The sequence below is a fragment of the Pteronotus mesoamericanus genome, unplaced genomic scaffold, assembly GCF_021234165.1.
Source record: "Pteronotus mesoamericanus isolate MK-2021 breed Mesoamerican mustached bat unplaced genomic scaffold, CSHL_Meso_final contig_116, whole genome shotgun sequence".
NCBI classification, from domain to species: Eukaryota; Metazoa; Chordata; class Mammalia; order Chiroptera; family Mormoopidae; genus Pteronotus; species Pteronotus mesoamericanus.
Genome location: NW_026555027.1, coordinates 33,869,855 through 33,882,675, shown reverse-complemented (window position 1 = coordinate 33,882,675; position 12,821 = coordinate 33,869,855). Strand labels below are relative to the sequence as shown.

Sequence of the window (12,821 nt, the reverse complement as noted above, 5' to 3'; positions counted from 1 at the left end):
ACTGTGACAGTTGCTAAATGCTGATTTTCTAATTCCATTATTTCTTGTATATTTATTACTTTCTTCTTAATTTCTTAGTTGCAATTCTCCTATAGTGAAAGCTTTCCTGTCTTCTACATTTATGTCTTTATTCTTGTTTTTATGTTGGTACATGTTTATGAATTCTCATCTTATTAAATGAGTCATAATTTTGATGCTCAGCTCACATACTTTTGGCCTTTAAAGTCTTTTCTTAAAGGGATTTTGTGTGCTTTTTGACATGTTCCCATCAGCCTCCCCCCTCACCCCCAAGGGCACAAGAAGGGTTTCAGACTCATCTTGTACCTTCCTAAAACTAGTCTTATAATCAGCCATTTCTCCAAGGAACAGAGATTCTTTCTGTGGAAAACAGAATTTAGAAACCAAAATCTGGGTGCTAGATAAAATCACTGCTATGAGGTTATCACTGCTTTAGGCCTTTTGTATTCTATGTATCTATCAATCATCTATCTATCTATCTAATCTCCATGTCTGCATACTGATACCTTGAATTCCAGTCCCACACTGCAAGATTCCTTCTAGCCATCTCCCTGTTTTTGTAACTCCTTTCTGTTTCGGTGAGAAACCTGGCTCCTGTTATCTACAATATACGTATCCATTTCCTCAGTCCCAGAATATACAGAAAATAGTTTCTTAATTGCTAGTCCATGCTACTATGAGAAACAAATCTACTCATTAGAATTTAATATTTATTTACAGTCCCTTTTGCCTTTAACCTAAGGATATATGTATACTCGAAAGTTAGTGTTCAAAATTCACCTGGATAATAAATTATTAATTTCAAATACAGTTAGATTTATTTGCTTCAGTTTGTATTCCATTTTAGGGATATTTTTTCTCTATCTTCCTTGACTTTTTTGAGTGTATGCAGTATACAAGGGTTGACAAAAGTAGGTTTGTGGTTATAATACAAATAAATAATACAATAATTAACAAATAATGATATGAGAATAAACTATTTCTCATAGTAGTTGTTTACAACTGTAAACTACTTTTGCCCATCCCTGTACTTCAAAAAAGGCATATTTGAGATATGTCACTCCCCTAGACTTTCTTTTTCTTCACACTCATCTTCTTCACTCTATTGCCAGCCATGCCCTACGGTTAAACAATTTTACCAGTTTCTAGATTATTCTTGCTATGTTTCTTTTTGCACAAATGAGCAGATACATGTATATTTTCTTATTTCTCCCAATCTCTTTTATAAGAATAGCATACCACATATTCTCCTATGCACTTTGCTTTTTCATTTAACAATATATCTTGAAAGTCACTCCATAGTCGTTCACAGGGCTCTTTCATGCCTTTTACCCTTGCATAGCCTTCTGTGGACAGATTTGCCGCAGTTAATTCAGTCACTTTCTCGTGTGTGGTCAGTTAGGTTTTATTCAGTATTTTTCAATTACAATTACACAATGAATAACATGGAGCATATATGTTCGTATTTGTTGGAATTGCATGGTTGGGGTAAATTTCTAGAGTGGGACTGCTGGCTCAATAGGTAAACAAACACGTAGGTAATTTCATTAGGTATTGCCAAATTCCCCTCCAAAAACCTTGCACCAATCCACACCCTCACCACCAATGATGAGAGAGCCTGCTTCAACAGCCTGGCCAACAGAATGCTTTGTCTTGCTTTTTCTTGCCAATCTCATAGGTAAGAAATGGTTTCTCCATGTACTTTTAATTTGCATTTCCATTATGACAAGTGAGGGGGAATATCTTTTCAAATGTGTATTTTGTGTTTGTGTGTGAATTGTCTATTCACATCTTTCACTCACTTTTCTGTCAAGATTTTGATTTGTCCCCCATTAATTAGTGAGTTCCTTACATGTTAGGACTCTTAGCTGATTATCTGTGACATATACTAAAAGTACTTTCTCCCTCTTTGTCGTTTGCCGTTTTTGCTTGTGGTGTTTTGTATCATGAGAACATGTCTGTGTGTGTTTTTTTAATCAAGCCAAAGTTATCAATCTTATTTTTTATTGCCTCTGGGCAGTTGCAAACCTTCTCTACACTCAGGGTGTACAGGAATTTACTCTGCTTTCTTCTAACACTGGTGTGGTTTCGTATGTTCCCATCTCTATCTCAGATCCATTTGGAGTTTATTCTTGTGATTGGTGTGAGATAAATATGTAATTGTTATCTTGTTCAAATACCAATGCAATTGCACTAACACTTTTATTTAAAAGTCCTAGTCCTTTATGTAAAAATCCTTTTTCTAGTCATTTGAAATGCAGCCTTTATGTACATATGCAAAATTTCCATATGCGCTTGGATCTATTTCTGAACTTTTCTATTCCATTCCCAGGTTTAGTTGTCTATTTATAGGCTAGCTCTGCACTGTGTTAATTTACAGACTTTACGGAATGTGTTAATATCAGATATACGGGATGGGACTAATGCACCCCCCTATAGCTTTTTTTTCTAGGTTTATTAATAACCATTTTTGAATGTTTATTTTTTCATATAAACTATAATGTCACGTTTTCTAGCTCCATGAAAACTTGTTGGTATCTTACTGAGATTACATTAAATTTATAAATTAACCTGAAGAGAGCTGACATTTTTTTTTTAATGTGGAATTGTTCTAGCCCAGAGCAAGAGATGTCTTTTTATTTGTTCAAGTCTATTCTTCTATCTTTCAGTAGTGTTTAAAATTTTACTTCACATAAATTTTGCACATTTATTGTTAAGTTTATCTTTAGGCAATTTATCCTCTTTGTTGCCATTGTAAGTGAGTCTTTGTCTATGATTATATCCTCTGAGTGGTTATTGTTTGTATGTATGGAGCCTATTGATTTCTAAATTTATATTCTATTATGCTTCTTCTTTTATTGTTTGAGATAATTTTATCATTGAGTCCCCAAGTATACTATTATATTGTCTATATATGGAGGTGGTTTTACTTCTTATGTGATTTCTTTAATCTAAATGCATTGGCTGATACCTTCAAGGTAATATATACATACATAAACAGATATACATATATAATTCATGTATTATATATTTTTAAACATGTTATGAAAGTCCTCATCATTTCCTACTTTGTTCATTTTTTATGAGGAATGGGTACTGAATTGTGTCAAAAACTCTTCAGCATCTGTTGAGATAATCATATGATTTTTCTCCCTAGATTGATCAATATCTTATCTTATATTAATGGGTTTCCTCATATTGAGCAGCCTTGCAGCCCTAAAATGCATCTCACTTGGCCATGCTGTAGTATTTTCTGAGTGTGTACCACTAATCTTAAATCTATAAATACCAAGGTTCCGTAGCAGTGTCATTCAAAGAATAGTACCCTTTAGGGCATTTGAAGTACCAATTTCTACTGAATCAGAACCTCTGAGAGAGTCCCAGTATTCTGCTTCTAACAGGTCCCCCAGAGGTGGTCTCTGATCATGCTGCGAACCATTGGTCTACTCTATTGCTCAGGGTGGATATTTTATGGGAAGTTACTGCAAAAAAAAATGTTTATTTTAGCACAGGATTTGATCCATGATTTTTTTAAAAGCTGCTTTATGTCTTAGAATTGTAGATTTTAGATCATGAGCCAACTATGGGAAAACAGATGATACAGAGAAAGCAAAAGATAAAATACTAGCTGCCACCTGTTTATCCATTCCTCTATTCACTCATTTATTTAACTCTTTAAAGCACTATGCAAGGATTGAGGATACAAAGATGTGTAAGAACTCCACAACAGTAGGCAAAATGGAGAATTAAATCAATTGTGGTAAAAGAATACATTAAGCATTATATTAGAAATATTTTCCAGGAATTAATGGGCATGTCAGGGTTAAGGAAGGAAATACTCCTCTCTCTAGTTCAATGAAGAGGCAATGCTTTGTATGGAACACCTTTCCAATACAGCATTAACAAATGGAGAAAAAAATTATTTGCAAAAATCTCCTTTACATGAAGCTTTAGAAATGCATCTCCTACATGGGATGCACCAGTGTACCAGCACATCAATTCCTGGCAGACACAGCTGCAAGGTCACCCATAGATGTAAGGGGAGGGTTATCTGTACCTGGAGGAATCTCTGTGTATAACCCATGAATGAATTTCTTTCCAAGATACCCATATTTAATAGGAACACTGAGTGACATCAACAGTAAAATCAAAAATATTACTAATGCATGGAAACTTCAGTAAGTAGAACATGAACTACACTGGTTCTATTAAAGTGCTTCAGATTCCCCTAAAGAAAAAAAAAGATTTACGTTCTCTTTCTATTAGAATTTGTGATGGTTTGGTTCTACTTCGTTTATTCTTGTATCAGACTTTGCTTATCCAAGACAACTGCTCTGTGGGAGAGGGACCACAAAATCTGTGACTGCCACTCCTATAGGGTAGTGGCTGCAGGTTGGCTGGGGGTGGCCTGCACTTCTTCTTACCACAAGAACAGCCCTCACTTGATGGGAGGGCAGCATATTAAAGTACAAACCTGGTTCTGATTTGCCTGGAGAAAATTCTCCAAAGTCAAATGTAGTCCGGATTCTTTCATTTCCTAATTTTAATCATTTAGAAGGAGGAGGGTTATTTAATTGCCAACATTTTTATTTACCCAAAGTCTGTAAAGTAGAACTGCTCCTTCATGCTGCATACTTATGTGCTGCAAACTGTGTGTACGTCAGGTAGTTTGGGCACACATCTTGCATCTGAATTAAACCGGCAACGGGTGTCAACCAAGATAGGTGCAAATGTCACACCCAAGTCTTGGCGTACCTGCTCTGGCCCAGCTTTGATGATCTCACTTTAGTAGTTAGTCACTAAATCATTACAATAAAATGTTCATATTTAAATATACTTTTGGATTGTCTCAGCAAAAGGAAGACATAGAAGGCACTTCAATATGATTTTTTTAGATGTATACACACCAGATCAACAGTATAAAATTATTCAAGTAGCAAAAATAGGCCCTGGGAATTCTGAAATTACACACACACACACACATTTCCATGCACCTTATACAATCTATTCTTAACCTATTTAAGTAATATAGTTGTTTTGATAAAATCAAATGTACTTTTATTGAGCTTGGTCATATTAATTTTAGTAATTTCTTTTTAAACTTGCAGTTGGCAATCAGTGGATAAATTACATATCATTCTGTGGTCTTAGAACACACGCAGAGCTTGAAGGAAACTTAGTCACTGAGCTCATCTATGTCCACAGCAAGTTGCTGATTGCTGATGACAACACTGTTATTATTGGTAAGTAGATGGTATCTAATTGGGTTTCTTACTGGTTGCCCTATATCATGCAAAAATCTTTCTTTCTATTCCTCCCAAGCTTTCTGTGCAGCTAAGAGAGACAGTAACATACTATCTAAAACATTTCTGAAGCAACGTTTTTCACTTACAAACTTTCTAATCCCTGTTTTTATCTATGAAGAGACACAGGCCCAGAGCAATTAAATAGCCACTGTGCACATTACAGTATCCAAAGGCGGCAGCTTGATCCCATAGTGCAATAATCAGCCTGCCCTCTTTAATTCTTTTACATCACTTATTTTTATTGAATCCAAGTGCGTACATTTGGGGAATTGAAGGAGAAATGGGGTGGGAAAATGTGTCACAAATGAGTAGCTGTTGGTACCACACCCACCTTACCATTTTCACAGATCTAAAGTTGTGCAAGGGTCAGAATCAGAAGGATATTAAAACCCTGTTGCCTCTGTGCTTTCTGTTTTTCCCCTAGAGTCATTGTTTTGGGTGTCATTGAACAGAGTGCAAAGTGGACCGGCTTTGTTGGTGTGAGTGTGGTTAGGGGGAATTGTGAAGTAATGACATGATGTAGCTCTGATCTAAAGGCTGCAGTGTTTTCTTGTCAAGGATACATAATAGAATTCTCCAGAGTCCTCTCTCCACCAGCAGATTCAGGAGAGAGTTACAGGTTGTACATTCTACCCAGATTAGATCAACTTAACCAGAGGGTTGGATGTTCGTTGTTTTATACACATGGAAAGCTTTATTTTCCCATCATTAAATTGTTTTGCTTTCTAATATTATGTTACACATACACTGAAAGGCCAGGATGAGGAACAGTATTAATAATGAGCCAGATAAATGATTTGAGTTGACAAGGGTGGGGGTAAGTTACTTAGAGATACAATGTGTCCCACTACGGGGGGGTTCTGTTCCTCTGTTTTAAATGAAATGTCACTTTTCAGCTATTATAAGATACTTCCCTATTCTTTAAGAAACTAAATGTCATGGAGTGTTTTGAAATGTTATGTCTATCCTCCACTGATAAAAGGAAAAAAATGTCTCCTATCTAGGAGTAATGAGACTGCCTTATCTGGAACATGATTGAAAAGAAAGAAAAAGTAGTTCTGAAGCCAGAAAATGTATAGACCAGACAGACCATAGTGTAGTGTCTCTCTGTCTCTCTCTGTCTCTCTCTCTCTCTGTCTCTGTCTCTCTCTCTCTCTCTCTCTCTCACACACACACACACACACACACACACACACACACACAGTTTTAATACATATACAGGGCATTTAAGAAAAATGTCTTGTGTTTCTGATCTCTTGCTCTATAGGGATCAGAGCTCTTTAGGGATTTATTCACTCCCCTTTTTCACCCGTAACAAGCCAAGGTTTCTCTTATTCCTTTCAAGCTACTCTGACCTTGCCCTTCAGAAGCCAATCTCAGAATATATTTATATTAAATTTGGCAAATGACAGTAAGAAGGAGACATATTGATGTTTGCTGAAATGGATAAACAAACGAAGTGAAATGAAATTCATTTGATCTCTTTAGAAAGATTTCAGAATTCTGGAAGTAAAAATTGACAGATGTAAATATTTTACTTTTAAAGGTTATTTTGACTTTCAACCTGTTTTATGTTACATAAAGTATAAATACAAAATAATTTTCAATAACAGAGCTATCAGTTAAATAGGTTTGTTGAGTCTTTTAATTGACTTATTTTCTAGAAAGGTCTCTGAACCCTCAAAGGCTACAGCTTATTTAGGCTGGCAATCATAGATCAGTTTTCCACATAATGCTTATGCACTCTCTTAAAACCGCAGATGTGGCGATGGGAGTATGAAGAGGTCTTACTTCAGGCTTTGGGGGCTAGATTTCTCTTTCTCTTTCCCCAAGGGCACAACAGATTCCTCCCATGGAAAATTTCAAAGATACTGTTGTTCTTTTTATCTCAGTGGAAACTCTTAAGAGTAAGCAAGTTTGTTGTTGCTTCTCTAACACATCTGCCCTGTTGAAGTTCATAACACAGAAAACCATGTCAAAATTCTCAGAGAGGAGTTTGAGAAGTTATAGAAGAATATTTTACAGGTATTAAGCAAGTATCTGAAAGCTTAAAAGAAGTTAAAATAACCCATCATTAAATTTTCTAACATGGGAAACTTAGGCCAGAATTATTCAATAATTGCTATAAGAAAAATGAATAATTGTTTATCCTCATTTTTCCCTCATGAGGAAATAGTTGTTTTCTCACACTAAAGTCTCTTTCCTGAAGAGCTTTCATTATATATTGGCCTGACCAAACCTGCTGGTTAGGAAACCTGTGACCAAATCCCGTTTTCTAACCTATCTCAATATTGTCACTGAACCAAGTTAACATTATTTGCTTTCCTAAGCGAAACAAGGCTGTTCTTAATAGAACTTAAGTCTACCGTGTTGACTCTGAAATCGGTGTATCGTGTTCACTAACCCACCTCAAAGTGCAATAGGGGAGTAAAACAGGGATCAAACTTGGCGCTGCCCCACAGAACTCCTGGGCTGCCGGGGCAGCAGGCGTTCCTTCCACCCCACACCGGAGACCTCCATGTGGATACTGCAGAGCTGGAGCAAGAAGGTCTGGAAGCAGTCAGCGAGGGTGGGTAGGTGAGAAACTCTGCAGGCTTGAGTGGCTGATGAGAGTCTGTAGTTGAAGAGCTGCCCAGGTAGAGAGGGATTACACTTGATCTACTCTCATGGGTCTGTCTCAACCCTGGCTGCATTAGAATTGCCTGGGGAGCTTTTAAAAAACATATAATTACAGAGTAGTTTATTTGTGTCAGCAATTTATCTTAAACCAGATTTTTTTTTTTTTTTAAAGGATGGATTAATGGACAGATGAAGGGATGGGGTGGTATTGGAAATGTCTGGTTTCTACCTGCAGAAATTCTAATTGGTCTGGTCTGGGGCCCAGACACAAAGGTGTTTTTGTTTTCCTTTTTGGCACCAGTATTTTTTCCAAGCTTCCTAGGTGATGCTCATGGGCACTTCCAGCCAAGAACTGCTGAACTGGAGGCACAGGGAACAGAGTGGGTGGAAAGCACAGGATAGCTGATTTGGGCTCAATAGGACAATAGTTTGCCTGTAATAAGCTAAAACAGGGTACAGTTGGTGTATTCCTTGTCTATAACTGCTGTAACACATGGCCGCAAACTTAATAGCTTAAAACAGTACAAATTTATTGTTCTGGAGGTTAGGAGTCCAAAGAGGGTCTCACAGGGCTGACATCAAAGTGCCGGCAGGGCTGCCTTCCTTTCTGGAGGCTCCAGGGGAGAATGCGCTTCCTTGTCTTTCCCAGCTCCCAGCAGCTGGCCACATTTGTCACCCCTGTTCCTCATCTTTGAAGGCAGCAACATTGTATCTTTCTGAGGGCTCCCCAAAATTTCAACCCATTTTCCTGTAATTTCCCTCTGACTCTCCTTTACTTTTAAGGATGTTTGTGATTATATTAGGCTTACCCACATAATCCAGGGTAATTTCCCTACTTTAAGGTCAGTTGATTAACAACCTTAATTCCATATGCACCCTTATTTCCCCTTTGCCCTGTAACATGACAAATCCACAGGCTTTGGGGATCAGGACGTGGCCATCTTTGGGGGCCATTGTTCTGCCTCCTAGAGGAGACGTCACAATATCTGCAACAAGGTGTGAAAAAAGCACAAACCACAAAGGGGAAGATAGATAAATCCAACTGCATTAAAATTCAGGTCTATATTTATTAAAAGACACTATAAAGAAAATAAAAAGATAAACCACAAACTGAAAATTGATATTTGCAGCACACTTAATATTCAAAACATATAAAGAACTTCTATAAATCAGTATGAAAAGACAACATCCAAGAAAAAAATGGTCAAAGGAACTGCATAAGAACATCACCAAAGAGGACATATCTGAGACCCATAAATGTATGAAAGATGTTCATCCTCAGTAATATAATAATGAAACAGAACAGTTTTTGAAAATACCAATCAGCAAAAATTAAAAAGCCATAAAATCCAAGTATTGGCAAGGCTTGGAGCACCAGCCTCCAGCCCTGCAGATGGTGCCCAGGTAGACTCTCACGCGTGCGCAGCAGGAAACATGCACACGCTGTGTGGAGCTCAACTGTGCATCAGAGCAAAGCTTTGGGAACAACCTGGACAGTCATCAGCAGTAGAATGAATAAGTCCTGGTGTGTTCATGCAAAGAAAATAATAATTACAATTGTGTACAATTAAATCCCTAAGACATAATATTGAATGAAAAATGCAAGCCTCAAAAGATTATGTGGGATTCCCTTTATATAAACTAACAACATGCAGAGTATCATGAACACCAAATTCTCTATAAAATCTCCCTCTTGTGGGGGAAGGGCTTGCATGGAAGACACCTGAGGGCTTCTGAGGTGGGGTTATGTTTTTCAGCCTGGGTGTTAAATTCCATGATGTTTATATTCCTAAGGTACACACACACAGGTACACACACATACAGGGTCTGGCAGAAGCAATCCTTACTTGAGTGTGGTTGGTAGGGTACATGCATGTCTCACACAAGATGAACAGCAATTTGAACATTTCACCTAAAATGTCACATGGTGTGCTTGAGTATGATATTGTTATGTTATGATTTTGTAATAAAAAAGGGGCATTATTCGTGCTGGAACTTGTATATGTTTTCATATTTTTTTTTGTACTTTGGTATATTCCACAATGTTTTAGCAGATGAAGAGGGTAAAAAGGGGATAAATGGTAATGGAAAAAATACAATAAAAAAAAGAAAATGTGATTTTCTAAAAGTGGCTTTAAGTTTTCAAGGCAGTGTCCTAATAAAAACAAAAGATTGTAGTTACCATAAAAAGTACTACATGAATAAAAAGCATATTTTTTGTAAACAATTCAAATTCTGAAAACCTGTATAGAGTAAAAGGTCAGAATTCCCCCCATATTGTCCTCCCTCTCTTTGCCAGAAGGCACGCCCCCTTCTTAACACTTCCACGTGTGTCTGTCCAGAACTGTCCTCTCTCTTCTCATGTTATACAGAAATGGAATAATGCCATATCTGCTGTTCTGCACAGAGATTTTAGAATATGGGAACGTTTAATAAGAAGAGAGGTAGCATTTACATCCATCAATATCTCATTTTCAGTATCTCATTTCCTAAATTCATCTAAAATTTTCTCAGCTATTCTTCACATTCCTATTAAATAGTAGCCAACACTTATTCAGAGTCAGCCCGCCAGGTAACTTAAGTTCAGCCCTCGAAATATTAAAAACCACTCCTCTAAGAATTCCAGTTCAGAATGTAAGGAATGCATTTCTCCCTTTGGGAGTAGGGCCGACCTTGGTGGGAAGAAGACTGAAAGACTGGTGTGAAAGGGGTGTGTGTGTGTAAAAGGCTTCCCATCCCGTTTTCTAGACAGTGGAGAGCAGTGATAACCATCCAATCCAGCAGCCTGCATCCCAAGAGCGTCCTCTGCTGGAGACCAGGGGTAGTGATGTCCTAAAACAGCACTGTGGGAATTTTGTTCCTCTCCATGATCCAGTTCACATGCGCTGTGAGGGGTGATTAACCCAGAGAGGAGGCTTCTCTGATACAAGTGCTACTTGCCAGCAAATTGTCCTTTCCTATGGCAATGTTCTCTGGTGCAGATATTGTAGAGTTAACAAGTACTTGATAATAATGTCAGTAATAATTAACATTTGTACAGCAGTTTGTAGATTAGTAAGTGCTTTCACATGATTTTACTTAATCCTAACAACAAGGCCACAAGGTCTATATTATGGTCTCAATTTATAAAAAGCAAATTAAAGCTAAGAAAGATTAAATAACTTTGCCCATGTTAATGCTGGACCAACTGTCCAGCCTAAAGATATGACTATGAATTTTCTAGTGTAATTTAAAAGTGAATGTATAAAGGACTATTTGTTGCTAACAAAACAGTGTTTCAAGGTTGTCACCTTACAGCGCTCCACTGGTGCTCCCAAGTGTCTGTGAGGTGCTCCATCCATTGCGGGCCACCCAGGGTTGCTGTGGGGCACCATTCACATCCATAGTTATCATAGATTTGTACATTAACCACGTGAAAGTTTGGTGGTAAATGTCAGTAAAGTCTTCAAGATGGGCCAGCTTTTTCTCATGTGCAACACCCTTCCACTGGGGCTTAGGGCAGGGCTGCTGTCAGCTGACAGCCTGACTTGTCCCCATCACAGAAGGTAGCCAGTGCTCCTGTTCAGCCCGACCCTTCTGCCCCACATCTGCAGAGGCAGGGAAATATGTGACCGGGGCCAGAGGAATGAGAAGGAAAAGGAATCAGTTAGGCCCCTTCTGTGACTGGTAGGGTACCACAAGGATTCAGAAGAATGAATCTGCAGTGATTAATGAGGAAACCGTGATGGGGATTCTGAATACAAGGCAGAGGAATGCAGAAAGCACAGGTTCAACTAATATCAGAATACTTGTCCTTCACATGTGAGTCAACATTCTCAGCTGATTTGGGTTTAAAAACAGCATGGAGGAAAGTTGCTATAGAAGCTGTTGGCATGTCACTCAAGTGAGGCAAGAGAATGGAAAACCCAGAGCCACTCACAATAATCTGTTTTGAAAGAGGACTCTATCAATTGTTAAGGTACTCCCGGGTTTTGATGCTCATAATTATATGACCATGAGTTAAAGTCTACAGGGTCTGATTAGGTCTAAAAACTGACTGAACTGAACTGGTAAGCATGTCTGTTTTTCTTTGTACGTTTAATGATTATATCAGTTAGAATCCTTAGAGCCACAAAATAGAAAATTCAGCTAGAATTGTGTGAAATAAAAGGTAAGAAAGCTCTGGTGTGGGCTAGCTCAGGGACTTAAAGATCCAGAGTCTTTCTTCTTTCTGCTTGCCATCTCCAGCTTGTCTGTCTCCTAGTGGTTACAAAATGACTGCAGCAGCCCTTGGAATCACATCCTCATCCAACCACTCAAGCGAAAATATCCAAAGGCTGGAAGAGACAGTATTCTGTTCTGTTGTAAGTTTATAAAAAGGAAAAAAAAAAAAAAGCTTTATGAGAAGCCCCTAGCAGCCTTTCTTCATGCCACACTGCCCATTCCTAAGTCAATCATGTCAAATGCCCATTCCTAAGTCAATCACCAGCAAAAATAATGAAATTGGAACAGCTGGCTTAAACTGATCAAGAGGCACCGCTGGGTTAGGGAAGCCTCCCTCTCCTTAAAGCAAAATTAGGGTTTTCTTAGCAAGGAAGAGCTGAGTAGGGAGGGCAGCTGATAGAGTCTGCGATGATGAGAAGATTGTTCAGTTTCACTGTCTCTCCTTATAGGCTCTGCCAACATAAATGACCGAAGCATGCTGGGAAAGCGTGACAGTGAAATGGCGGTCATTGTGCAGGACACCGAGACAGTCCCTTCGGTAATGGATGGAAAAGAGTACCAGGCTGGCCGGTTTGCCCAAGGACTTCGACTGCAGTGCTTCAGGTGGGCGCTCCAGAGCTGTGTCTGTCTTGCGTAGTTCTACCGCAGGAGACGTGGAACCTGCCCCGCCCCACC

The 12,821-nt window shown here is 38.3% G+C and overlaps 1 protein-coding gene across 5 annotated transcripts in view; it reads left to right on the top strand.

Annotated features, from left to right (window-relative positions):
* PLD1 (phospholipase D1) overlaps positions 1-12,821 on the top strand; it is a 179,968-nt gene that overhangs the window by 154,777 nt on the left and 12,370 nt on the right. For all 5 annotated transcript variants that reach the window (XM_054580564.1, XM_054580558.1, XM_054580551.1 and 2 more), the window contains 2 exons: positions 5,127-5,261; positions 12,596-12,749. In XM_054580564.1, the coding sequence (XP_054436539.1) occupies positions 5,127-5,261; positions 12,596-12,749 (289 nt within the window). The remainder of the gene's footprint in view (positions 1-5,126; positions 5,262-12,595; positions 12,750-12,821) is intronic.